Genomic DNA, 26684 nt, shown 5'->3' with positions numbered 1-26684 from the left:
AGCACAGACCTCTTTGTACTTCTAGACTTGCCTTCTAGGAGTGATGAAGTGGAAACATATCTGTGCAGACCATGAGGAAGGTTTTTTTCTACATCCAGATTATTGTGGAGGGGGCTCTTGCACTTAGCAAGCTTGGCCTCCTCCTTATATACTGACTGTAGGTTGGTCTTAACTAACTCATACCTCCTGCAGGTGACTGATCTGGAGCATGGATTTAAAAAATAAATTAAAATTAAATTAAATAGCCAAATCAGTCCTTGTCATGTGTGTATCTCAGACACAGTCAAAGGATTCAGGTTGAGAGAAGTCCCATGATAAGGAAAATTATGCTCATCAGGCTGGATGATCTCTGACTACTCAAGTGACAAGGGAAAGGAGTGCCTCTAAAGAAGGACTGTGGTAAGGATCCCTAGCACACTAAGGGTCCTTAGTACTCAGAATCATTTCTGAATAGATGGTACTGGCTGATTGTGAATGGATGGTACACATGTTTGGTGACATGTCACAAGAGTTGGCTACTTTCCACAACATTGTTAGCTGCCTTTTGCTGCTTGGCATAGGGAAAATGAATGAGTGATTTTTGTATCCTGGTAGATGTAGACTGCTGCAGGACTCCCAGATTCATGGGGAGGGGATCGTGCATATCATGTCATTCTTGAGAAGTATCATAGAGCAGGCTGTAGGATTTCAACCCTCTTTACAAGGTTCAGACCTGCCTTCCAAGTAACAATGACAGACATGCATGAAGAACTTAAGTTCTGCATCAGGTGGGCTGTTAGGTATTTGGCAAAACAAACATGTTGAACAAAAATAAAATAATTACTTTATCAAGTAATTAGTGGACTAAGGGGGTTTCACAGGGTCTTTCTCCTGTTCAGTGTTATCCAGGATCCTATGGCCTATTGGCTTGGAGAAAGGCAATTCAGTAACCTGAAATGGCTTTTGTTTTCTTTTTCTCTAGGATCTGCTTCTGTATCAAAAATGGCTCTGGAGGGTTCTTTCATCTGCTGGAATGGTACATCGATCAGGCTGGGCCAGGCATGTGACTTCATCAGAGACTGCCTTGAGGGAGAAGATGAGGGAGATATGTGCAGTGAGTAAATCCAGATCCTCAGGACGTGTCCTTTTTCCTTCTGAGAGAAGCTGAACATCTGCTTCCAAAAGCACAGATTGTTTTGAGTTTTAATGCCTGAGACTTCAGTAGTAATGAACTAATTTGGTGCTATCAAAAGACCAGTGTCCTCCACAACACATGCACTTTCTCTGAACGTCTGCCTAGAATGGACCATTCAGTATGTTTCTGTGTTTGCCTTCATTAGTTCTGCAACAGGTTCTTAAGTTGCTCTCAGTTCTTCATCTAACAAAATCCTGATCAAAAATTGAAAGAAAGAATAGCTTAAATAGCTACATGCCTTATAGAGTAACAAAACGTATAGCTTGTTAGTGCCCTTAACCAAAATGTAGCACCCTTAATCAGCATGTGGCAGAAGGAAGAGAAAGAAGAAAACTTCCAAGGTAAGAAAAATTAGTAGAGGCAGGAGGTTGTCTGTGACCAGCTCCTACTCCTGTCTTTGTAATTACTCTTGTTTTCGATTCTCTCTTCAGCAGCCAGTAACTGAATAACATAAATCAGAAGCTAAATAGCAATCTGCATTTTCTGAAAAAGTTCTCTATGCCTAAATATTTCTGTAAATGTGTTGCTTAAATTAGATACTTTAGGACCATCCATTAACCATCTTGAAAATGCCTTGTCTCTTTTTTCTGTACCTTTATGTGTTCTACCTCCACTGCGTTTCCTTTTGTCAGTCTACAGATATTGAGGAGTGGTGGTTTTTTAGCCATATAGTTAATCACAGAAACAGTGTCATCACTGCTGTCCTGCAGCTGCTTAGAACCAATAATGCTTCATATTACTGGTATCAAAACTGTTTTGCCTAAGAACTTTACAGCATAGATCTAAAAAAGAATCAAAGAATCACAGAATGGTCAAGGTTGGAAGTGTCCTCAGGAGATCATTTGATCCAACCCCCCTTGCTCAAGCAGAGACACCCACAGCAGGTTGCCCGGGACCATGTTCAGATGGCTTTTGAACATCTCCAATGAGGGAGACACCACAGCCTCTCTGAGCAACCTGTGCCGGTGCTCTGTCACCTGCACAATAAAGAAGTGCTTCCTGATGCTTTGACAGACCCTTTCTATGTTCCAGTTTGTGCCCACTACCTCTTGCCCTGTCACTGGGAACCACTAAAAGGAGCCTAGCTCCATCTTCTTTGCACCCTCCCTTCAGGTATTTATAGGCATTGATAAAATCCCCCTGAGCCTCCTCCTCTCCAAGCTGAACAGGCCCAGCTTTCTCAGCCTTTACTCACAGGAGAGGTGCCCCAGTCCCTTGATCATCTTCATATTCAGACTTCATAATGGTATTACTATTTTCTACATTTTAATTTAAAATACGTAGTCAATTATGCTAATGATTATGTTGAATGCATTGTCATTTCATTAGAAGTGCAGAGACATATTATTTACCATTATTTAAGATGGATCAGGTATACGTCTGGATATACAGTCCTGTCTAGCTGCTATAAATGGTTCTGCCTTGCGAGGGTAATGCTGTCCATGCTAGTGGGAACAGTAGAGCTCCAAGGTAGAGTTGTACTAGTCACAGATGCAAACTAAATGCCATCATAGGGTAGGTCAGGCCTCATGAAACATGCTTGCCTATTATTTTCAAACACTGGGTGCACCTGTGGCTGTTGTCTTATCAGTATTCACAAATAAAGAGTCTGGCTCTGCTTTTGCCATTAGCTGCTAGGCTGTATCCCATAGTGAGCCAGGTGGTAGGGTGACCAGTCCTGCTTTCAGATAAGCTGTCCACATGGGTTTGTTTGGTTGCCTTTTAGCCATGTATGCAGCATTCATCCATAGCTATTGGCATGAAGCAGTATAGCACTTACAGCTATGTTGGCAAAGTATTTACTGAAAATATAGAGAAGGTTAAAAGCAGAAGATATTTAACCACCTGTTTAGCAGAATGTCACTCCCCAGCTTGAGAAGAAGACCACATGGCTTGTTTTAAACCACAGGTACTGGCAATGAAACTTTTTCCCTCAGCCAAAAGACCCAAAAGGCACCATCTTCCACTGCAAGAAACAAAAATACAGGCTTGCCCTTAGCTTGCAAGTGTTTGGGTTGTGGATATGTCTGCTTAGCCACATAAAACCTCCTCAGTTTTGTGGCTGCTTTCTCTGCCTCTTTGCTGTGTTGAATATCATTGGCATAAAGCTGCTTTCACAAAACAGAAAAATAATGTTTTAGAAGTCAGTTACATCTGCATGGCAACCCAGCACAAAGCATATGTCATCTTTCAGCATTTCACTTGCCATTTTAGTTCTGAGCAACATGCATGTTACCACCAGCTTTTTGCAAGTATGACAAGAAGTGATTCAGATGTATAAAGCAGGGAAGGGAAAGGGTTTTCCCAAGCACTTCTGTGTACACAAAAGAGCTGTCAGAAAAAGATGTAGCCATGCTTGCAACTGAGGGGAGAGCTTTTAAAATAACCATTAACTAAAGGTCATGTAAAAAAAGAATGTAGTTTGTTTTTCAAAAAAAGATGTTTTCTTGTTTTTCCTTCCAGTCTTTTAGCTGTTTAGATGCTTCTCTCCCTTTCCCTCTCCCTTTCTCTTTCCCCTCACTTGATTTTTATTTGTTTCTTAGCTGAAAAATATCTCCTAAAGCCTGCTGTTTGTTAACATCTCTTTATTTCCCAATAGCCAATGCAAAGTCATGGTGCTCATTCTGCATGCAACCAATTAGTCTTTGTAGAGAATGTAAAATTAGACAGGGGTGACCCCTGGAGAAAAAAATGTTGCTGTTTGAGTCATAATCAATTATTCTCACAGGAGAAAAAGACAGCTTCAAAGACACAGATGTAGAAATGGATGCCGAACTGTGTTGATCTGTGATCAGATTTAAAAAGTTTACAGACTGATAGAAGCACCACACTGGAAGTTACTTTGCAGGAGCATACTTTGCAAACACACATTAAGATTTCAGATAGTGGTGGTCTTATGTCTTTACTAGTAAATTCCTGATTATGAATCACAACTTACTGCAAAAAAAAAAAAAAAAAAAAAACATTTTTTCCTAGTGGAGCAGAGAATCATGTATGTAGTGTGTGTGGTATGGTACAAGACAGATGAAAAGTTCCATTCTTTATTAATACTTATTGATACAGGTCTGCACTACCAAAGAGGAGAATTTGTTTCAGTAGTTTGGTACTTCTCTTTTTAGGTAACAATATCTTTGCTTTTGGTTCAAGAATCTTTTGCTGCAGGGCAGCAAGTCTAGGCAAAAGTAAAAGTTTTACTGAAAAAAAAAAAAAAGTAAAAAAAAGCATTCTTTAACTAGTCTCTAGTCTAAAACTATCATACTTTCTGCTCAGGTTTTGTTTTCCACCAAAAAAAATCAGCCTGGGAAAATATTGTTTAATCAGGCAAAGCATGTATGAAAGTTATGGATATATTAATATGAATATTACTAAATTGAAGTGATGATAGTATATTTATTATCTGGAGACCCACAGCTTACAGGATTCACCCAGGACATGACAAACCCAGAATTGATCCTGTTTTCTCTCTAAGTGAATTTGGACACATATTTCTGGTTTCCATTGAAAGTTTCCAAGACAGTGTGGTCTGGAACATGCAGTTTGAAAAAGGGTTACTCATTCTCTCCTGGTGTTGCTCTTCCACATTTTATGAATGTTACCTGGAAGATAAATTGAAAATACTGTGCTCCACCTTTCAGATGAATCTCATAATCACTTCAATTTTCACTCTTTGCCTCAACAAATATTTAAGAATGTTAAACAAAATGGAATCACGTTAACAGGTAAGATAGGAAGGACTACTATCTGATTCATATTAGCAGTGACTCAACCTTCAACTCTGTATAGTCAGAGGAGTGCACACACATCTGTCAAGAAACAGATGGCAGCTAGAATAGGAAACTATAAAGTTTGAATTTGTGATAACATGAGCAAGTGACCAAAAAAAAAAAGAAAGGATAATTAATTCTACAGGAGCCAGTTTACTTTCCATGCAAAAAACAGTTGATTCATTTATGTCCTAGAGGTAGTTGCAGCCCAGCAGATTCTCCCTGCAAGCAAAATGAAGTGTAGCAACCTGTTGCATTGCAGTGCTCTCTTAAGGTTCCTGTCATGCATACACAAATTCTTTTGTTCCTTTCTTGATCAAAACCTGCACCTCTAGCAATGAATTTTAACTACTGGCAGTTCTGAATTTAGCAATGCCTTCCAGCATTAAAGGAAAAGTCTTTGTATACTGTGTTGAATTGTATTTTCCCTTTCTATACTTCATTTCTGGTAGAATTTGTCAGACAACTTTGCTAGCACAGAGGCAGTCACTGAAAACAAGCTCACGTTTAAGATTCATGTGCTTCTTTAAATTGTTTGAGTAGGTGATCTTTTTGCCTTCTGCGATTTTCTCCTACATTTTACATCTTTACATTTGGTAAAGGTCTATACACAGATAAGTAGTCTTTTACATTTATATCCTTTATAACACATGTCTGGAATTTCACCCTGAATTTTAAACTATAGTACCTGTTCATTTACACCTGGTTTTGAGTCGAGGCAGACAATAGAGAACCTGCTCCATCTGCATCATAAAATACTCCAGTTGCTAATTTTTCTTGCTATTAAAGGATGGAAAATCTGAGTTAAAGTTTTTAACTTTAAAAAAATCATTCTTTTAAAATCATTCTGAAGTCTTGAAAATACTTGGTTAAGAACAAGTTTAACACCCTACAGCTTCTCTGTACATTCTCACTCAAAGAAAAGCAGAGACTTGCATTCTTATAGTGCTTCAGTGTGATTGGATTACTCTAAACTCTGTCCCAAATCCACAAACAGCATCTTACTCTTAATGAGTTCTAAACCTTTTGAAGTTTCTGACACTGGTGATAATATCCAGCATGACAGGTTTCAGTAGATATAACTTCTGACTCCTGCTTTAATTGATTTTATAATACGGTAAGATTAGCTTTCCCTCATCAGTGCAGTGTTTATGCTAATGTGAATTTGAAGCATAAGCATTCAGAAAATTGAGGAGTACATGTTAACGAAAAAGTGCTAGCCAAAGTGCTCTTTGTGAAGTAGTAACAGATGGAATCATAGATGCTGTATGTATATAAAGTAAGATCATAGAATCATAGAACCATTCAGGTTGGAAAAGACCTCTAAGATCATCGAGCCCAACCTTTAACCTAGTACTAACAAGTCCACCACTAAACCATGCTATTAAGTTCTACATCTACACATTTCTTGAAGACCTCCAGGGATGGTGACTCGACTACTTCCCTGAGCAGCCTGTTCTAATGCTGCACAACTCTTTCAGTAAAGAAATTTCAACTAATATCCAATCTAAACCTCCCCTTGCACAATCTGAGGACTTTTCCCCTCATCTTATCACTTTTTGCTTGGGAGAAGAGTTTGATCCCTGCCTCACTATAACCTCCTTTAAGGTATTTGTACTGCACGATAAGGTCTCCCCTTAGCCTGCTTTTCTCTAGGCTAAATAACCCCAGTTCCCTCATCCGCTCCTCATAAGACTTGTTCTCCAGACCCTTCACCAGATTCATTGCCCTTCTCTGGACATGCTCCAGCACCTCTATGTCATTCTTGTAGTGAGCGGCCCAAAACTGAACACATTATTCAAGGTGCGGCCTCATCAGAGCAGAGTACAGGTGGGCAATCACTTCCCTATTCCTGCTGGCCACACTATTTCTGATACAAGCCAGGACGCTGTTGGCCTTCTTGGCCACCTGAGCACACTGCTGGCTCATATTCAGCTGGATATTGGCCAATACCCCCAAGGCCATTTCCGCCGGGCAGCTCTCCAGACCCTCTTCCTGTAGCAGTTCATGAGGTTGTTGTAGCCCAAGTGCACTTGGCCTTGTTGAACCTCATACAGTTGGTCTTGGCCCATCAGTCCAGCCTATCCAGATCCCTCTGGCCCTCAAGCAGATCAACATTTGCGCCTAACTTGGTGTCATCTGCAAACTTGCTGATAGTGCACTTGATCCCCTCGTCCAGATCATTGAGAAAGATACTGAAGAGAACTGGCCGCAGTACTGAGCCCTGGGGGACGCCACTAGTGACCGGCCTCCAAGACAGAGCAGTGTTCAAGGCATCTGAAAATTCATAAAAGATTAATTTGTGGAGGAGGAATCAAATTTTCTGGGAAAGTAATAGGTTCTTATTTATGTCCTTACTTGTTCATCTACAGCGAGCTTTTTCTGGCCTCCAGGCAAGGATTACTACTTAGATGACTCCTCCTGCTGCTCTGATTTGTTTACATCATCCCAGATAACATAGGACCATGAAATGAATTCAGCTGGACACCAAGCCAAGCTGTTTCAGTAGGAATTCAGGGCACATTATAATTTGTCATTTTCTTTGGATCTCAGCCTCAGGCTGCACAATGAAATATAATCAAGTTCTGCAGAGTGGTAAAACACAGGGAAGCAACTCTCAGCTTAACAGCTCTACATTTAAAGACTAGGCTGAATGAATTTGGAGATATTTTAAAGGGAAGATTCGAAAACCCCTCAACTCAAGTACAGGTTCTGATCTTTACATAACAGATTTGCATGACTGTGGAAAATAAAGCAGTAAAACATGGCTCTCACCTCTATGTCAAGTTCCAGGTTCAAATTTGACCTTACTAATAATCAATAGGTGTCATTTGTCTCAGTCACCTCTGTGAAGTGAGTTGTTTATTCAGGCTCGTAGAAAATCAAATATTCCATGTCTAGACAATGCAGGTGTGTTCCCCAGGTCTTTTCTCAGGGTAGACCAAGGAGTTTCCTGTTGAGATATGTGCTTGCAGCCCAGAAACCATTCATATCCTGGGCTGCATCAAAAGAAGTGCAGAAAGGTCAAGGGAGTTGATTCTCCCCCTTCTACTCCATTCCTATGAGACCCCACCTTGAGTACTGCATCCAACTCTGGGGCCGCCAGCATAAGAAAAACATGGACTTGTTAGAGCAGGTCCAGAGGAGGGCCATGAAGATGATCAGAGGGCTGGAGCCATCTCCAGTGAGGGCAGGTTGTGAGAGATGGTGTTGCTTAGACAAGAGAAGAGAAGGTTCCGGGGAGACAATAGTTGCATACCTGTACCTAAAGTGGACCCACAGGAAACATGGGAAGGGACTCTTCTTCAGGGACCATAGTGACAGAAAAAGGGCTTTATGGTCTTAAACTAAAAAATGGCAGGTTTAGATTAGATATCTACTGTGAAGTGTGGCGAGGCACTGGACCAGGTTGCCTGGAGAAGCAGTGGATGCCCTCTCCCTGGAAGTGTTCAAGGACAGGTTGGATAGGGCTTTGATCAACCTGGTCTAGTGGAAGGTGTCCCTGCCATTTGGGGGGAGCTGGGAGGGAAGGTAGAACTAGATGATCTGAAAGGTCCTTTCCGACCCAAATCATTCCATGATTCTATGCATAAATCAGAGCTGAAGCCCTGTGAGCAGTTATTTAATTGAGCTGCAACCTCAGTCAGAGAGTTCTGATGAGATGTAAACATCGTGAATTATCTGGGGTCTGGGTACTGGTGCCTTATTGTCTGGCACAGACTTTATAGATAGAATTCTTTCCTCTGAAGTTGTCTTCATAATCATGAAAAAATCTGAGTTCAGGAACCTCCTCTTCTCATAGGGAAGTTAATGAAATTGCTGGTATAACCTGGCCAAACTTAGGAGTTTGTAGTCTAACCAACTCTTTGTAAGTCAAGAAATTTTTACTCTGACTTTGACAAGCAGTTGAAAGGAAAAACTAATTTCCTGTATATATGGTTTTATAATGTGTTCGCACATGAAATTTCATTTTTATCTTGCAATTTCAAACAGATTTCTGGTCCCATTTTCTTTCCTTTCAAGAAAAAATAAAAACCAACAAAGACATTTTTAGGGGAAGTTGAGGAGAATAGAGATGGAGAAAATGAATATGGGTTACACTGGTAGCTAGCACAGAGCTGAGTACATAATGGTGTAGAAGCTGTGAGAAGTCAAGAATATCATCAGCTCTTTTACAGCTAGTTCTAGTCATCAGAGCAGTTTTCTTTTGCTTACTGGAGGAAAGACCACCCCCACTGAGTATGCATGTTCAGGGGCTTTGTGCTGTCAGGTTCAAGGACTGGTTAGTCTATATAGCAGGACATAAGGGATGATCACTCTTCTTTGCTTCTCTTCTAGCATCTTTAATGCATAACATAACTCTGTATTTAAACTGCATCTTTTTCTCCCAGGCTACTTTTGTACTCTACCTTTTTCCCCATAAAAGACAGTTTATGCCCTTTTTACCACTGGGAAGCTTTCTGGTATGTGGCAGAGTTGTCAGCTTCACCCTGGGTGCAGATTTTGTATTATAGATCATTATTTATTCACTGAAAGTGAAAATCATGTTATAGTGGTAGTGGTTTTACGTGGTGTTTTACAAGGTTCATTTTCTGCTAAAATTACTTAATAAGGTCACAATCTGGTCTCATGTGGAAGAACAGAAATGGAAAGGTAGAACCTGACAGCAGTAGAGGCTATGCATGTTTATTAAGGATGATGAGAAAAATGATTTCACAAGTTTTCAAGGAAATGGGTGAGTTGTGAGCATGTTCGCCTGTGGCAATGTAAGTCTACGTCTCAGGGCAAAAGGAGTAGCGCTTTGCACATTTTGTAAGAAGAACTTGGGATGTGCACAGAAAAGGAGATGGAGAAGGCGTGAAGTTGTGTTGCTTTGCATGAGATGACTATTATTTTAAAACCAGTTAATTTAAAGGCAAAAAGATAGTGTGTCTTTATTGTATGGAGCTGGAAACTTGCCTGAAATCCCAAGCCAGTGACAGAATGAGTGGGCTTCAAATCCTGAAAGTATTACTTAAAATAAACTGTTCTCTTTTCATCCATTCATCTCACCAAACAGATCCACAGGTACAAAAAACGAAGCACAAAAGGATTTAGTGCTTTACTCCATTAAAGGCAGCGTTCACAAAGAGAAGAAGCCACAATGCTGAGCTGGACTGACTTAGAGATAGCTAGAGGCATGGAAAGGAAACACGTTAGGAAATATCACTGTCCAAGATTTCCCTGGCTGTAGAGGCCAGGTATTTAGGAGACCCCACAGTGTCTACCAAAATATGTCCTCCTCCTTGGGTTTGTCAAAATTTGGGGGAAGTCACTTATTCTAGGGGTTGCTTCCCTCACCACCATCTTCCCTACGGTAAGGCACAAGTGTGACTCCACAAAGAAGGACTGAGTAGCTGTAGGGTTGCCTGCACGTCCCTGGACAACCCTGTCAGAATTGTCAGCTTCTCTGTGTGCTCAGATATCTCATCCATGGCTCATCTGGGTTCTTCTGTATGTGTGTGTCTCTCCTTCTTTCAGAAAATCTTCCCCCTGGCTTTTACTGTTCATTTGAAGAAGGGGACTGTGGCTGGATACACAGCTCATCAGCATCCCGTGCTTCTCCATGGCGAATTGGAAGTCCAGACTATGATCGTTTTCCTTCAGTAGAAGGTATGTGAAAGTAAATAGCAAGTGCAGAGAATGGATAGAAGGAAAAAAAAATTTTGAAAAAAAAAAAAAGATAAGCAAATATCAGGGAGATGGAATAAAACACGAGTCACATTTTCCTGTGTGATTATGTATTCAGCCTCCAGTGAAACAAGAAACACCTTTCTACTACAAGTGCTTTGAGCAAAAGATTATCCTGCTCACTTCTTATCTTGAGGGTACAGACTGGTACCTCAGGTTTCCAAGACTGACACCAGAGAGAGTAGTCCTGACCCTTTCTAAAAAACTTCCCATGAGGTATTCATCTTTGTGCCCCCCTACCATATTGATCTGCTTGTATGTTTATGTTTTTTTTCTTTCTTTCTGATTTACTTCTTCCATTTCTATGTTCTGCTTCCTTTTCCCCTCACACAGACTTCTAAATTTTCCTCCTCTTTGCTCTGTTGTCCCTTGAGTTCCAGTTCTATGTGTAACTACTGTGTATTTGCTTCCACTACCCAAATTCCAAGAGTTCATTTTTAATCGATCTCATACAGCCATTGAAGTTTTATGCCTTGGTCATTGAACTACTGCTGTGGTTGAGTTTTGACAAACAGACTGCCTGCCAGGATAAGTTTTTCCTAATGCAATAATGTAAATCATAGAAGGCATTTATTGCTCAGGCACAGAGGATCTAAAGGGATACCGTAATAACAGCAGAGTTAATGGTGTATAATCCCAGCATCGATTTCCAAAGTTAGATCCAGAGTTAAACATGAAGAGTGAGATTCTCTGCTTTTATGTGAACTGGTGTAGGCTACATGCAGCTATTCTGATTTATGCCACCTGATGGCTCAGCCCACAGTATTGCAGACCACAAAGAGATTGAGGCATAGGTAAACAAGGAAGTAAAGTGCCAGAAAGAGGTAGCTGTGGGGAGATTGCAATAAAGTGCTGCTGATTTGTGATCTGTCTGTGCTGTAGAGGCATTTTCAGTGTAAGCCCAAATAACCAGGCTCTAAGTAGTGGCGCCCTCCTGAGCTGGAGAGTAGAGCTGAAGTAGTGCAAATAAACACCTCTCCGTCCCGAGCTGCCACAGAAGAACTGTAGTGTTACTACTGCCCCTGTTCCTGTGCTGGGTCTGGCTGGGATGGAGTTAGCTTTCCTCACAGCAGCCCATGTAGTGTTGTGGTCTGCACTTGTAGCTAGAACAGCGTTAATATCACACCAATGTTTTGTCTATTGCTGAGCAATGCTGGCACAGCATCAAGACTCTCTCCAGCCCCCCCAAAGCTCATAGACTGGGGGTGGGCAAGACGTGGGGAGGGAACATCACCAGGGCAGCTGTCCTTAAATTCTCCAAAGGGATATTCCGTATGTCACACTCAGCAATAAAAGCTGTGAAAGGGGAAGGAGAAGGGAGAGCTCTTGTTATGAAAAAATCTGTCCTTCCAAACCACCTCTATGCATATTGAGGCCCTGCTTCCCAAGACATAGCCAAACATCACTCACTGATGGGAAGCAGACAATAATTTTCTCTCTCTTTGCTCATGTGTGGCCTTTGCTTATTTCTTCTCTTTCTTTTCCCTTTAATTAAATTATCCTTATCTCAGCCCATGAGCCTTTATAGTTGTGGTGGAGTTTAGCTGTCCATCCTGGTAAAACCACCCCAGTTCCTCTGGTTACAATAAATGATTAAAGGAGTAAAGGGACCTCAAGCTGAATTAATAGTACACTGCTGTTATTTTGACATTGTTTTGTTTTGTTTTGACCAAGCTAAATATATTTGTTTCCAAGTTACTCTTTGTTTATAAAAGATTCTTTTTCTTATTCGCACTTGCAAGGAATATGAATTTGAAGTCATGGAGGAACAGAAAAGAGCTGTAAGAGGAAAGCAGTCAGACTGCTAAATATGTTTCCTGAGTATGCCAAATTGGTAGGTGAAACTGCATCCCTAATGAATTGAAAAAAGCTTTCTGCTGTCTGGCATCCTGCTGTAGTAGGAGCCAGCTTACTTTAGGAAGGTTTCACGAGCCCCAGAACCAGAAGAGGTGAGTGCTGCAGTTTGACATTCTTCCTGCTCTTTTATCCAGGTTGTGGGCTGATCTTTGACACCAGCAAAGCACCAGCAGCGGCAAACACTGCAATGACCAGCACTGCATTTCCAGCTCCTTTGAGGAACTCCCCCTGTGAGGCAAGTCCTAGTGTTTTCTTTTCTTTTGCATATCAAGCTTTTACAAAGTGTTTTAGTGTGTCTAACTGGTTTTCTGTTAGGGGATTCCATTGTTTCCCCTAGCAGAATGGGTCTTCCCAGGCATCCAGAACTCATTCAAAGAGGGACATTTAGTTAAAGCAGCAAAAATTTAATGGTACCCATATATCAGCTCGAGCTGGGTGCCTCCAGGGAGGAACCTTGCTCAAAATTTTCCCTGGGTTCTTATACCTGTACAACCTTTTTTTCATCCCCTATAGTCCAGTCATAACACATATACATTGTGGTCCTTCAGACTGGTGGCTCTTTGTTGCAGGAAACCATGGCTTCTTTTATCGCCCAGGACTGGATGGCTTCTGTTATCTCTCTAGGCAGGCTGGCTTCTGTTATTGGGGCAGGCTCTGATCCGGTGCCATCCTTGTTCAGCACACCCTCCCCCTTCCCCATCGGTGCCACCCAGGCCCCTCCACAATGACTCTCACTGTTGCTCAATCACCATTATACACCAGGTTCAGGTGTTGCAGAGCTCATGCTGTGGCCTAAAGCTTCACTAAATTTACTCTAGTGATGTGAAACAATAGCTATCTGAATTCCTTACATACCAGCAGCTTGTTTCCCTTTCATTTTCAAATATAGGTACTGATCTGTGGACCAGCAGACACTTTCATAAATGGTTTATCTGTGAAATATACTTAATTAATACCACTACGTGGTTATCTGCTTGAAATGCTACAAAATGTTCTCTGAAAAGCTGGGCATGTCTTGTCTTGATTGTATGATCTCAGATGATGTATTAGCAATCTTCATAATTAGGAGTATGTGCTGAGGGTAGGGCAGCAGCCAGTGTTGCATTAATGCAAAGAGGAAGAAGCTTACTGCATGAACAAACATTGCATTTGCAAGATCCAAGAAAGAATTGGCTTCAGGACTACCCCAGAGCCACTCAGAAAATACAATGCATTCTTTCTGTAGTACGGTTGGGATTCAAGCTGGCAGGTCTTCAATAAGCTTGCACCTCACACCTCCCAGTCCTTATATAGGCCTTATTCTTAGGAGTGCTCAAGTTGGCAGCTGCAGAGATTAATTCATGTAGGATGGAACCAGGCTCTTACTCAAGAAGAACTGTTTACAGTCATTAGACATCAACTTAAGCAAGTATATCAAGGCTTGCCAAATAACCCTGCTGTTGTGGTTTAGCCCTGGCAGGCAGCTAAGCAGCACAGAGCCATTCACTCACTCACTCTCCCCAGGTGGGATGAGAGGAGAATCAGAAAGATTCTCTTCTCACTTGAGAACTCATGAAGTGTGAGAACTCATGGGCTGGAATAGTTTACTAGCTAAAGTAAAGGCCCCACACACAAGCAAAGCAAAACAAGGAATTGATTCACTGTTTGCCATCAGCAGGTAGGTGTTCAGCCACTTCCAGGGAGACAGGGCATCATGCATAATGGTTTCTTGAGAAGACCAACTCCATCAGTCCAAACATCCCCCCTTCCTCCTCCTATACCCCAGCTTTTATTGCTGAGCATGATGTCATATGGCATGGAATGTCCCTTTGGTCAGTCTGGGTCGGCTGCCCTGGTTGTGTCCCCCCTTTCAACTTCTTGTGCACCACCAGCCTCCTCGCTAGCAGGGCAGCATAAGAAGCAGAAAAGTCTCTGGCTCTGTACAAACACTGCTTTGCAACCACTAAAAACATTGGTGTTTTATCACCATGTTTTCATCAAAAATCCAAACCACAGCATTGTGTGAATCTTTACAAAGAAAATTAACTTTATCACAGCCAAAACCATGACACCTAAACCACAACACCTGGTTGTCGTTTATGAATCAGTGGTATTTAACCCTTAGCGTTAAGATATCCTGTCTGCATCTTTTTTTCTCTGGTCTATAGCTTCATAGATTATATTATGACTGATAGTGTTTATTTATGGCTTATGATTTTGAATCACAGCTAGTGACTTAGACCATTTCATCTTGAATGCTCACTCTGACATATCACACAAGCTTCTGGATCGTGGAGCAGGGTTGTTTGAAAATTGATCCTAACAAGACAGTTTTTTGTTTGTTGGCCAAGCATTGAACAGACAAAAGAATCAGATGCTCTCTGTTCCACTGATCTTAAAATGCAGAGAGGACAAAAATGGATACATTAGGAAGTCCTCTGTAATGAAAATAGGAGAGAGTATTTCTTTGGCTTGAAGTTTGGTTTGGTTCACTTCTGTTGTGTATCTCATTTCATCCAGTTAAGCACAACTGGGTTTGCTCTCTTGATATATTCATGTCCTCCTTCTTTAGGAAATACATTCTATTTTGTTTTGTCTCCCTTCTTTGACAAAGACATGTGCAGGTTCTGAACATTTTAAGACTTTGTTCTGACCAACAAGAGTTAAGTGTTTTTCATAATCCACCTGACACGGGAAGCAGAGTGAATGATTTCCCAATATGCGTGTATTTTTTCCTTGTGTATACAGCAGGGCAAATAATTAAACTTGCCATCAGGGGAGAAGCTGCCATGTATTTCATCTGCTAACATGCCATCCCACCTCTGTCACTCCCCTTGGCACTTAAAAGGCATCCGGACACATCCAGCATTGCAGCTGTCGGTAATAAAGAGCAAAGGAGTTTGGCAAGGGTTTTGTCTCTTGCATTTTCATATAGTGTAAAAGCTTCTCCTCTCAATGGGCCCCTTGTGGTTTCAAATTCTATTTTACTGGAACAATCTGTCTGTGAGCAGAATAATTTAATTCCACCTTTCAGTGTAACACAAGAGGAGAAAGGAGATATTCCCCCCTACGCACTTATTCCAACAATAGATGCCAACCGACTTCTGTATAGTGAAATTATGGTCAGAAAAGAGGCTGTGAAAATACCATAATCCTGTCCTGTATTTTTTCACCCTCAATCAATTCCCAACTGAACCAGCTCAAGGTCAGGCACTAAAAGATTATTTTTCTTCTACGTGTCACTGCTGACAGCTCCACCTGGCATGTCACAACCAGGACAGGTTCTCTGGCAACTGAAACCCCATTGACAAAGCTCGCTCATGACTCACATGGCAAAGGGATCTCATCAAGTGTGTGCAAATGAGACAAATCTATTCTTCCACAGTCAGAGCAAGCCATGAACTTGCTCTCCCTCTTGTATTTGACCCAGTTTACACACTCCTTTAAATATCTGCCTGCTGTCCTTGCAAGTTCACTTACCATAGTGGTTAGTTCTGACAGCTTGTTTCAGTACAACAGGTAGATTCACCTCAGATTTGCATTCTGCACCAATATACACAAATGATGGAGGCTGTCTTCAGGCCAGTTATTTTATATCCCTCCCTCTCCTTGTATCTTATGCCTACCCCATTATCATCATAGCCAGTTCAGCTGAACTCCTGGGGGTGTGGTTGAATGTGCTGCCCCAGCTACGCAGTTCATTCACCTCACTTGGGTGCCTAGAGCCTACCTGCCTTGGGTCCTTATGTTGTCCTTATGTCCTTATGTTAGTCCTTATGTCCTTATGCTGCAAATGTGAGAACAACAATGAGGCCAACAGACATCCACAGTTGGCTGATTTTGATTCCCCTCCTTCCTTGCTACACAAGCTCTGGGGCACTAACTAGCCCCACTGTTTCCTGAAGCTACTATTTAGGCTGCTCTTTAGCCTGAATTGTACATAGAAATTAATTCAACCTCAAATAAGAAACATTCCCTGCTGCAGTAGAGTTTACTATGCTGAGGGGGGATCTCTCATCTGGCCAGACACCCATAAAACCAGGACTCAATGCTGATAAGGAAACAGCCAAGCAAAACTGTCCATGGTGGGTGCCAGCCACAAAGAGTTTGCTAATGCTTCAGGCTCATTTTTCTCTCTCAGCCCGACTGTTTAATCTCCCACTGTGATAGTTAGACTGGCAACAGAGAAGACTGAGCAGTTTGAGAAAATGATTGCTAACACCCTGGAGACACTGGGGTGGACTGATCTGAATGCCTTCCCTGCTGAGGTTCTGGATGACTGTTTACAGCAGTGGTGATGCAAGCAGGTGGAGACTCCAGAGCCTGGATGACCTTTAACATAGGTATTGCCTCTGAGTACAGGACAGGCACATCCCTTCATCTGTCTGTTATACCATGATGCACACTCCCCACCTTGAGCCCAGGAACATGCTGGGCTGCTTGTAGGCTATGCTCCTTGAGCATTTCCCATGCCCTGCATGACGCTTCTCTAACTCACAAAGGGAAAAAATCAGCCTGACTATTCTGTACTGCCCTACGTGCATCAAAAGATGAGAACAGAGTAAAAATGCATGCAGGAGATAGAGTAACAAAGACAGCCTGTACTTTCCCACGCGTTTGGAATTGCCTTGCACTTTGTATATAGCTTGGTATTGGACTTGGCTCCTGGTTTTTTTGAGCAGCTTTATGTTTTCATTTTCTTTGTTCTTCAGTGCTGTTGGCAGGTCAGAGCTGTTAGTTTGTGATGCTGCTCTTTCTTCTTGGTTCAGTTCATTTTTCTTTTTGTTGTTTTATTAAATCTTTGCTAGAGTATCCTGGCTTCAAAGAATTTATCTTGTTCGCAGACCAGACAGTCTTCATTATCTTTTCGTGCTGCACACTCACTAGAGTCCATTGCCTGTTGACCCAACAACTGTGTGTTTAATGCCCAGTTCATACGGAAGAGGGAAACTGGCAGTTCTAGTAAATCCTGGGGGAATGCAGGAAGCAGTACGCATAGTCCACGAAGAGATGCTCCATTACCCTGAAGTTACCAGAAAGGGGAGACACAACAAAAAGCCCAGAAAATGCATCAGGAACCAGAACTGAGTCACAGTAATCAAAACTGATAGTCTTTTTATCCCACATGTAAAAGTTCATCAGAAAAAAAAAAAACAAACACTTGTCATTGAGCATAGGAAGGCACATAAACTGCAAAGAACTAATCCAAATAGTGACCTTATTTAAAGACAGAATTTATAAAGACTAAACAATAAAAAAATTGTTATTCTCCCATTTTCTTCTTCGTGTCATTCCCCTCCTCCGAGTGGGAATCACAGAATCTCTGTAATAGTAAAAGAACTTTGTACATTTGGCCATTTTTAAAATGATGAAAATGGTTTTTTGGATGCATTTCATTTCAACAAGCTATTTCATGAAATGTAAAAAAGTACCAAACTGAGCCAGACTTTTTTTTAACCTGAAATAACTTTTTGAACTTAAACATAGTCTCTATAGAAAATGAACATAATATGCTGATGTAAAAGAGTGTAATAGAAGTTTGCCCTCTCAGTCAGGTTATGAAAGATGGATTTCATGCTCTGCAGTTAATAATTCAGTTTTCTTTTTTACACAAAAGTGTTGTATTTTTTAAGCACATAAATGAATAATAGAAATCATTCCTTGAGTGCATTCTGAGCCCTATGATGGCACCTACAAAGTGTGTCTCTTTTTCTCTTTATTCCTTGAGTTTTATGTAACTTAGAAGGGTACATGCTAATAACATTGACTCATAACATTTGTGAGCATGAAAAAATGCGATATAGATATGCCTCTAGCACAGCCTTTCATGTGCTTTATTTTGCAAAATGTTGTTAGCACCCTTTTTATTTTAAAATGCTGGTTTAAAATATTTCTACAGCTTAGTCACTGTTTCTGTTCTTACAGAAACTGTTTCTTGCTTCTTTTGACACCTTGCTTCTGTATCATTGGATGATCTATAATATCTGAAATTTCTTGAAGGTTTGAGCACTCCACGGTACATTGGAAGCAAAATTACAACATTTTTCTCTTTTTTTCTCTTTTGATGTTGTCTTTATTTTTGTTTGTTTCCTTGTTTCCAGAAATTAAGGTACTTTTATTCAGTTCTTAATTTTGTAAAAGTACACATGAATAATAAATGAGAATAGATAACATGGGAATTTCTTCATCTGAAGTTATATGCTTCTCTTTCTCGCATAGATATTTTAAAACTACGTAATCAGATCAGTTTAATTACTATTTTATCATTTACTTATGGTTTTTGCTTGCATATTTATGTTATAAGCAAAAGCAGAAGTCTCAGCAGACTACAAGAGACTGATCATGCACAGTTATTAATCTTGAGGAAAAAACAAGAGCAAGAAGTTTTGGTCATCTTTCTTATTCTTAAGCCAAAATTGTTCAGCAGTTCAGACAGATGACTCTGCTTGTATTGTTGTGTACAAACATTTCTCCTTGCTAGTAAGAAACACAGTGTTGCCAATGTGATAAACTTCATGCCTCAAACACACTTCATATTCATGTACAAATTCTTACTGAGACTTGGCAAAAGCGTCTGCAGCCATTGTCTAACTGTACATAAACTGTAATCCAACTTGCAGCTTCGGTTCCTATTTAATGATGAGATGTTTTTCCAAGTTTTCCTTTCCTTCCTTTCCCTTCCCTTTCTTCCCCTTTCTTTCAGGTAGTTGTAGAGAGCAATGAGGTCTCCCCTGAGCCTTCTCTTCTCCAGACTAAACAACCCCAGCTCCCTCAGCCGCTCCTCACAGGACTTGTGTTTCGGGCCCTTCACCACGTCTGTCTCTCCTTTCCCTTGACAGATAGAAGCTTTTCTCTGTCTTAGAAATACTTTACCCCAAGCACTCTTCTAAACATGTTCGTCTTTTCCCCTTTTCTTTGGTTATTTTTGCTATGGGCAATCATTTATCTTTTTCTGCCAGGTAAGACTTGAAGTATTTCTAACTAAAGTAGATTCACAGGTGTAAGCAGGCCCAAACCTAACCCTAAAGGTTCTTAGTATTTTACTTCTTTTGAGTATACAAAAATAAAATGCCAGTCTTGCTCACTTCTCAGGTGGTCTTGAAATTATGCAGCTTGTACGCTCATTGTTTTTCCTGACCTCTCTGTTAAACCTCAAAAACCTTGTTGATATTGGTGAGGATTAATGTTCTTTCTTGGATGAATTGAGTCTCTTGATTGTCTGTTCAGATTCTCCACAAACTCAGGGGCTAAGGGGATTCTCCAGAAGGCTTCTTTATAGATAATATTCACAGTACAGGGCAATGTGCCCCAAGTTTTGCTACAATATGCTTGTCTTAACTGTGAGTTCTCTCTCCATTTAATTTTGCCCAAATCAGTTTAGAGTGTTTCATTTACTTAGTCAGAGTTTTTGCATACGAACAGCTAATCATTGGTTATGGCGGGTTCTAAAGCCAAAAAGCAAAGCGCCATTGAGCCAGTGTCTACCTGTAATGGTTAATTAATTTCTCAATGATGTTTCTAGCTTCTATTTTGCTGCTAGTTTAAGACAGAGGCAGATGTTTGATGTATAATGTTAGGGATATGCCACCAACAGCCCAGATTCAATTTTTCCAAATGTTCCCCTGCACTGTTTACAGGATCCATTGTGTATATGGTACCACCTGCCATCATTGATGCCGTATTCTGTAGAGTGAATGCCAGCCCCATTCAGAAGTCTTTACTATGGCATCCAGCTCATCATCTGCTCTGGTTCACTGCAGCAGGTGTGAAAAGACCTGCACTGCCCTGCTGTGAAGCTTAGAAGCCATAGAAATCATAGCCAGGAATGCCCATTTGGACACAGTGACAGTCGATTCACTCAGAGCCAGTTCATTAGAGTCTGCATATTGCACTTTGCCAGTGAGCTGATCTCCCACATCTAATGCCAACTACTTCTTTCCTTCAAACAGCTGACATGTGTGCAAAGGCATCAATTCCAATTCATCCGTTGCTTCAGCTTTTGCTCTAGTGTTACATTAATAGCTATCACAGGCTTGCTCTTTTCTCACTTCTGACCATGTAGATGTTGCCTCTCACTGTCTGGCAGGTCTCCAGAGGAGACAGAAGTCTGAAAGACCCTGTGTAGTAGGACCTTCAAAGGCTTTACCTCTCAAATTTTGAATTGTCAAAATGGAACAGTGGAATTGTCCCAACTTATCTGTATTAGAAATTTCACATAGGGTGTTACAGTAGTGTTGACATTAGGGTACTAAAACTGCTTCACATATGGACAGTCAGTAAGAGGAGTTGTTTTTCCTACTATAGGTTGAATACTTTACATGTCCACTAGCATCAGCCTGGTCATTGTCCTGTTTCCAAAGATATTATAAAAAAAAAAAAAAAAAAAAAAAAGAAAATGAGATTAGTCCTGATAATTTTTCTCAAGGAAAAGGACTTAAGCGGTTCTGAAAGGTGTTCCAGTGGTATTGAAGGGAACATAAAATGCCTATCAGGTTCTTTAATCTTGATTGTCACCTGACATTAAGGCCATGTGTGTACTAACAGTTAAGAATATCCATGCAAATATCCTGAAGTCTGTGGGCATCAGCCTCCTATACCACAAACCTTTGTCAGCAGCCTCTTTCACCAGTTGGTTCTGGTGAACGTCTGGGTATGAACTCAGCCCTTCCCTAGCTGTGTCACAAAGCGACTCTGGACGTTCCATGACTGGGGAGCAAAAAGGATCAAAGAGTAGATTTATAAATTTTTTACTAAAGTTTAGTCACGACCATGAGACCCTTCCTCTTCCATTAGAGAAATGAGAAGGAGAGAGCCCCCCCATTAAAAATTGCAATAGCTTATGTACAATTTGCAACAAAATGCTATGCAAACGCATCCAATCATATCATTATATCAGTCCTGACTCTGAAAATCATCTTCCCTCGCTTCCATACACAGAGGAAGGAGTTCACATGCAGGGCAAGTGCAAGACCTTGCTCTTCTCTGGAGTTGAAATTTTCTCTAAACGAGTTTTGGTGTTTTGTCACATAATCAGTCTTAACTTGTGTAATTGCCTTAACTTGAACCTCTTAGGCATCTAAGGGGAGAGTGATCTCTGTAGTGTGGATAATAGAGGTACTAACTTGACCCTGTAAAATTATAGTATGTATGTGAAAGCAAAACTAGGGTTGTTTTGGACTCAACTTTAATAAAAAGAAAGGCCACTAGCTCCAACAATAAATAGCATATGCTAAGTATTACAGTTTTCTACACCAGTGGTGAAACTGAAGTTTTCTAAAAGGATTACATGGACATAAGGGAGATAGAATTGAATTCTTGGTGATTAGAAAACAAATAAATTAAAGAAGAGTTGGGAATTTTGTTAACTTTTGGGTAATGTTTGTGATGTTTAATCTCTTGTGTTCTCTTTCTTCTAGCTACGAATGTCATGGCTCATCCATGGTGTCTTGCTGGGAAATATATCCTTGGTGCTGGTTGAGAACAAGACAGGAAAGGAGCAGAGCAGGACATTATGGTATTCGGCTAACAGCAAAGGTTTGGGAATATGGCAGTGGTTGATCTTACCTCTCCCAGATATACTGGATAGGTATGAGTCTCTCCTCATCATTCTCCTTCTCGATGATAAGTCACTTCATCACTAGCTAGTTGGCAATTAAAATGGCAACATCACTCCCAAAAATAGTTCCCTCAGGGAGAGGAACTGCTTTGTCCCTGGGAGGTATATTGTCAAAGCCAGGGATTGAAACTCTGAGTAGTTAGAGCAAAGCACAGAACTTCAAAACTCCTGAATGGTGGTTGTTCTCAAATTGGGTGTTCTATGACAAAGAGCTTAAACTTATGTGTCTTTGTTTCATCAACTGGAAATGCTTATTGTACTCACATATTATTTAAGTAGCATGTTTTAATCCTCTTACGTGATTTGTTCGAGTTGATGTGAGCTCTGTAGTTTATATTTTTTCTGGATATCAAAGTCCTCAGTGTCCAATACCTTTAGATCTGAGGATGAAAGAGATGGGAAGAAGAACCTGCTGCAAAATCAAGACAAGAATGCTTCTGAATACCTTTGTGTTAGCTGTAACGGGAGGATAAGCTTAATGAAGGGGTCTCAGTTATGACTGTAGTCTGGCTTTAAGCGTAGTTTTATCTGGTAGCATATGCTTAATCTGGTAGCATATTCTTGTTTACAGAGTGTTGTTTTAGCTGTTTCTTACAGCTCAGCTTTAAAGGAATAATCTGTTTCCCGTTGTTTACTTTTTGTGTGTACTCTGGCCTATGACCTTTATAGAGAAGACACAAACATACTTCACCTCCTGCTGCCCTGGCCTTTAGGCGATAAGATGCATCTACAGTCTGTGTCATGAGCACTGGTGTCCTTTGTCTTTTGGGGAATATGCGCCCTAGAAATAATGGATTTCATTAAGGGATAGTTTTCCTCATAAGAAAATTGAACAAACATTGTATGAATATGTCTTTTATCTTGCTGGCTCTTGGGGATGCATGTAGGCTGCAAATACAACAAGGACACTGCCAACGCTTTCGTCCTGAATGTATAATTAATATGCATGCGTCAAAGATTTAAAAAATATCTGCATTGTGCAGTCAATGCTGAAGTACCATTTGTAAAAATACCTAGTTGCTTCATTCCCTTCAGCTGTGTTTACTTTGAAGAATGGTATATTTTGCCATTATTATTTATGTGACTAATTTTCTAATGTTGCCATGGGAATGTTTTTTACCTGAATTATTCTGTACTCTTATACTATTGCTTTTCTTTAAATTCTCTCTGGTTGCACAGACAGACAGAGAATACTTTGATCTTAGGAACTAGGCTAGTAGTGGTTCATGTGGAATCACAGGTCCATCTGATATACAGTGCTATTATGTATAAGTTTTTGACATCCTTATTTCCCCATTACTTACAGAGAAAGACAGCTGGGTTCATTCACTGAGAGAAGGGTTTGTTGGAGGTTAAGACTTAAGCAAAGACAATTTTGAAGTTTTGGTGTCTCTTGAAAAGTTTTTAATCCTTATATTTTCACAGAAATTGTACTGTTTTAAAGACTTTTATAAAGACTGATTTAGTTGAAACCAGTCCTTCCTGTGAGACTTGAAAATACTGCAGGCACCTTTCTCACCATCTTGAAGTCTGCTTCTCAGGAAATCCAGAATGATGTACAACTTAGGAACTCTATGGAAGTGATACACTGAAGCGGTACTGGGGAGACTACAGTATTGCGTTTATGCTATTGCATTTATCTTAGGAGATAAATGACTGATAGTCTTAATGAACTGTAAGAATTATTTACTTGACGTGAATTCTATGATGGTGCTGCTGAAAGCTTGCTGTTTGTCTTTTTCTAATTGGTTCCCATGTTTGTAGCTATGAGGGTGTGCATTAGACAAGTGAAGCAGGGTATTACAAATATTCCTACAGGAGGAGCAGAAACCTTAAATCATCCTACAGAAGTGAAGCTCTTGAATAAAGCACACTAATGTACCAGTTCCACACAAAATTAAAGCGTCATCCAATTTGATTGGGAAGCTGAATTGAAAGTGTTATTAATAACAAGATAATATGCCCTAAGGCTGCTCAAAAGCATGCTTGTTCAAAAGCTGCTTAGCCATAATTTTTGTGTTTGGCTTATTGCCCTTCAAGGAAGGACAAGTTTCAAGAAATCAGACTGCTTCTATCTTTAGAAACAGACACCTCAAATGTTTAAGAAAGTTGTTGGGGGGGTGGATTATATTTTGGCAGAAAAACACTCTTAGAACATTTCAGGTGATTCCATGTTATCCCTAATGGCAAGGGCTGTACAATTTAATCTCTCCATTACATATAGTACAACACCCCTGCCTTGCCTGCCCTGCATAATCCTCCTGAACAGCTGATAGTCCTCCTGAACAGCACTCCTGTCACAGGACTCATCCCACCAAGTCTCACAAATACCAATTATATCATAGCTCTGGGAAAGGACCAAAGGCTCCAGTTTGTCCCGTTTGTTCCTCACACTGCATGCATTGGTATACAAGCATTTCATGTGCTCCTGAACCCACAGTGCTCCCTAGAGTAGCATGGGTGCTCCCATTAGCTTTGCCACCCTCAGACAGTGCCACCCCTTGGTTTAACCTCAGTATTCCTAATGGTATCCCCCATCCCACATCAATCCTAGTTTAAAGCCCTCTCAATCGGTCTTACCAGTTTATGAGCTAAGAAATGTTTCCCCCATGAAGTCAGGTGGGTGCCATCAGGCCCCAGTGGACCTGTCATCTCAAAGGCTCTGCCATGATTATAAAACCCCAAATTCCTGCTGCTTTGTATCATTAACTATGTTTGATAATGTTCGCCTTCTGAAATAGAATTATTCTGGTGAAGGCTGTTCTGTTAATCTGAAAAAGTGGGGTTTGGTGATGGTGTGTGCAGTGTGACAGATTTTGTACAAGTATATATTCTGCATGGTTGCCCTTAATAACACCTTTGAAACTCAACCTTTATTACTGGCTAGTAAGTAACTTCCTACATGGCAATTCTATCACTGTAACTGAGTTTGGTTAATATGCTTGTAGTTCTCCAAATAATCTCATTCCACCTAAATATGTCTTTTATCCCAAATAGTACGTCATTTGTGAGGTGAGCTAACAATGCATCATTTTTAACAGAGAAGTTAGCGGGAACCTGAATGTAATAAGGGTTAGTGACCTGAAACTTTTCTCTTCTGTAAGTACCTCAATCTCAAGCAAGTTCAGCCATAATTATTTTAGCTAGGTAGAAAGAGAAATCAGTTCCATCAGAGGCAAAACATTACAAGTTATGGAATGGCATCCGTACATAAAGGTACAATGTGATTGTGTCACTTCATGGGAGACTGACTACAGGGGAGGTGAATATTCAATCTTGTTCAATAATCCTTGTCTTTATGATAAAAAGAAAAAAATAAATATTATGAACCTTTCTAAAATAATAGCATGAAGACAGCTGCCTGGGTCTGGATAATGGAAACCTGGAAGGTCCATATGAGCCAGGGACAAAATTTAGGTGGAATTCAGAGTTGCTAATGAAGGGAGGAAGCTGCAGAGAATTCACATACAATGAGCTTTCTGAGGTCCTCTATACAAGGAGAATGCTTTTTATTTTTGTCCACATAGGAAAGGACATAATACACCCAAAAGCTAACATTTCTGTGCAAAATGAAGGCCTAAAGACAGGTGACATAAGCAAAACAATTTGTCTTCATGGCGGCTATACCAAAATAATTATAGATATATTTTCATACTTTTGGTTCTATATTTCCCTTTTTAGATAAGCCCCAGATATTTGGGGGGTTAACAGTCTTCTGTTAGGATCAAGGAAAATGTAAGTAAGGAAAAAGAAGACCTGAACTGAACAGAAAACTCAAGATGATGTCCTTAAGCTCAAATACTGACCATCCTGAAGTCAAATCCAAGATTCAAAGATTGTGAGGAGTGGAGAAGACTACAGTCCAGAAGGTTCACTGTTGTCCTGTTTCTGTGTCAGATTTGACTGAATTGGAATATGCTTGGTCCTACCTTTCAAAGAACTGTTCATCTATATTCTAATTTCATGAGTTGGGCCAAAGAAACAAATCAAAGGAAAACAATTTGTTATGCCTTTGGTGGCACTTCTTATCCGTGATTCTGAGGTATTTGATCAGCAGTCAGCCTTGAGTGTTTTTTAAATTTAAGTAAAACTTGAATCCTTCAAACAACTGAGGTGATGTTCCCAAAGGGGAGATTTGAATTTTTATTTTTATTTTCTTTGCCCACCTGGTACCACATTTCCCATCAGCCTCAAGCAGTTTATTAATTTTTTAATTTTTTATTTTTTTATTCTTAAAAGGGGCCTTTTTATGAGTTCCGTTTACAGCTCAGCTTGTAACTTGTACTTCCCAATTGGCAGACATCTAAAGAGCTTTTTTTTTCTATCTGTGCTCCTGGATTCAAATAAAATAGAAGAGACAGAAAAAAGTAATTTCCACCAGTCCTCAAGTAACATTTTTTCTGATATCCAAGTCATTAAAACCCGTCATAGCAGGCATATTTTGATTCTTATGAAGAAATCTATCTTACAAACACAGAGTTATCCAGAATAATATTGCATTCCATGTGAGGATGTTGCTGGAATTTAATAAACAACAAAGCTGTGACAAAATTGCCAGCACTAG

General features: G+C 40.4%; 1 protein-coding gene across 2 annotated transcripts in view; it reads left to right on the top strand.

The window, feature by feature from the left end:
* ALK (ALK receptor tyrosine kinase) overlaps positions 1-26684 on the top strand; it is a 282098-nt gene that overhangs the window by 203055 nt on the left and 52359 nt on the right. For both annotated transcript variants that reach the window (XM_084514520.1, XM_084514519.1), the window contains exons 6-9: positions 962-1093; positions 10459-10590; positions 12660-12760; positions 21921-22090. In XM_084514520.1, the coding sequence (XP_084370646.1) occupies positions 962-1093; positions 10459-10590; positions 12660-12760; positions 21921-22090 (535 nt within the window). The remainder of the gene's footprint in view (positions 1-961; positions 1094-10458; positions 10591-12659; positions 12761-21920; positions 22091-26684) is intronic.

Source organism: Aythya ferina, assembly GCF_964211825.1.
Source record: "Aythya ferina genome assembly, chromosome: 3".
Taxonomy (NCBI): domain Eukaryota; kingdom Metazoa; phylum Chordata; class Aves; order Anseriformes; family Anatidae; genus Aythya; species Aythya ferina.
This window is presented reverse-complemented; position numbering and strand designations above follow the sequence as displayed.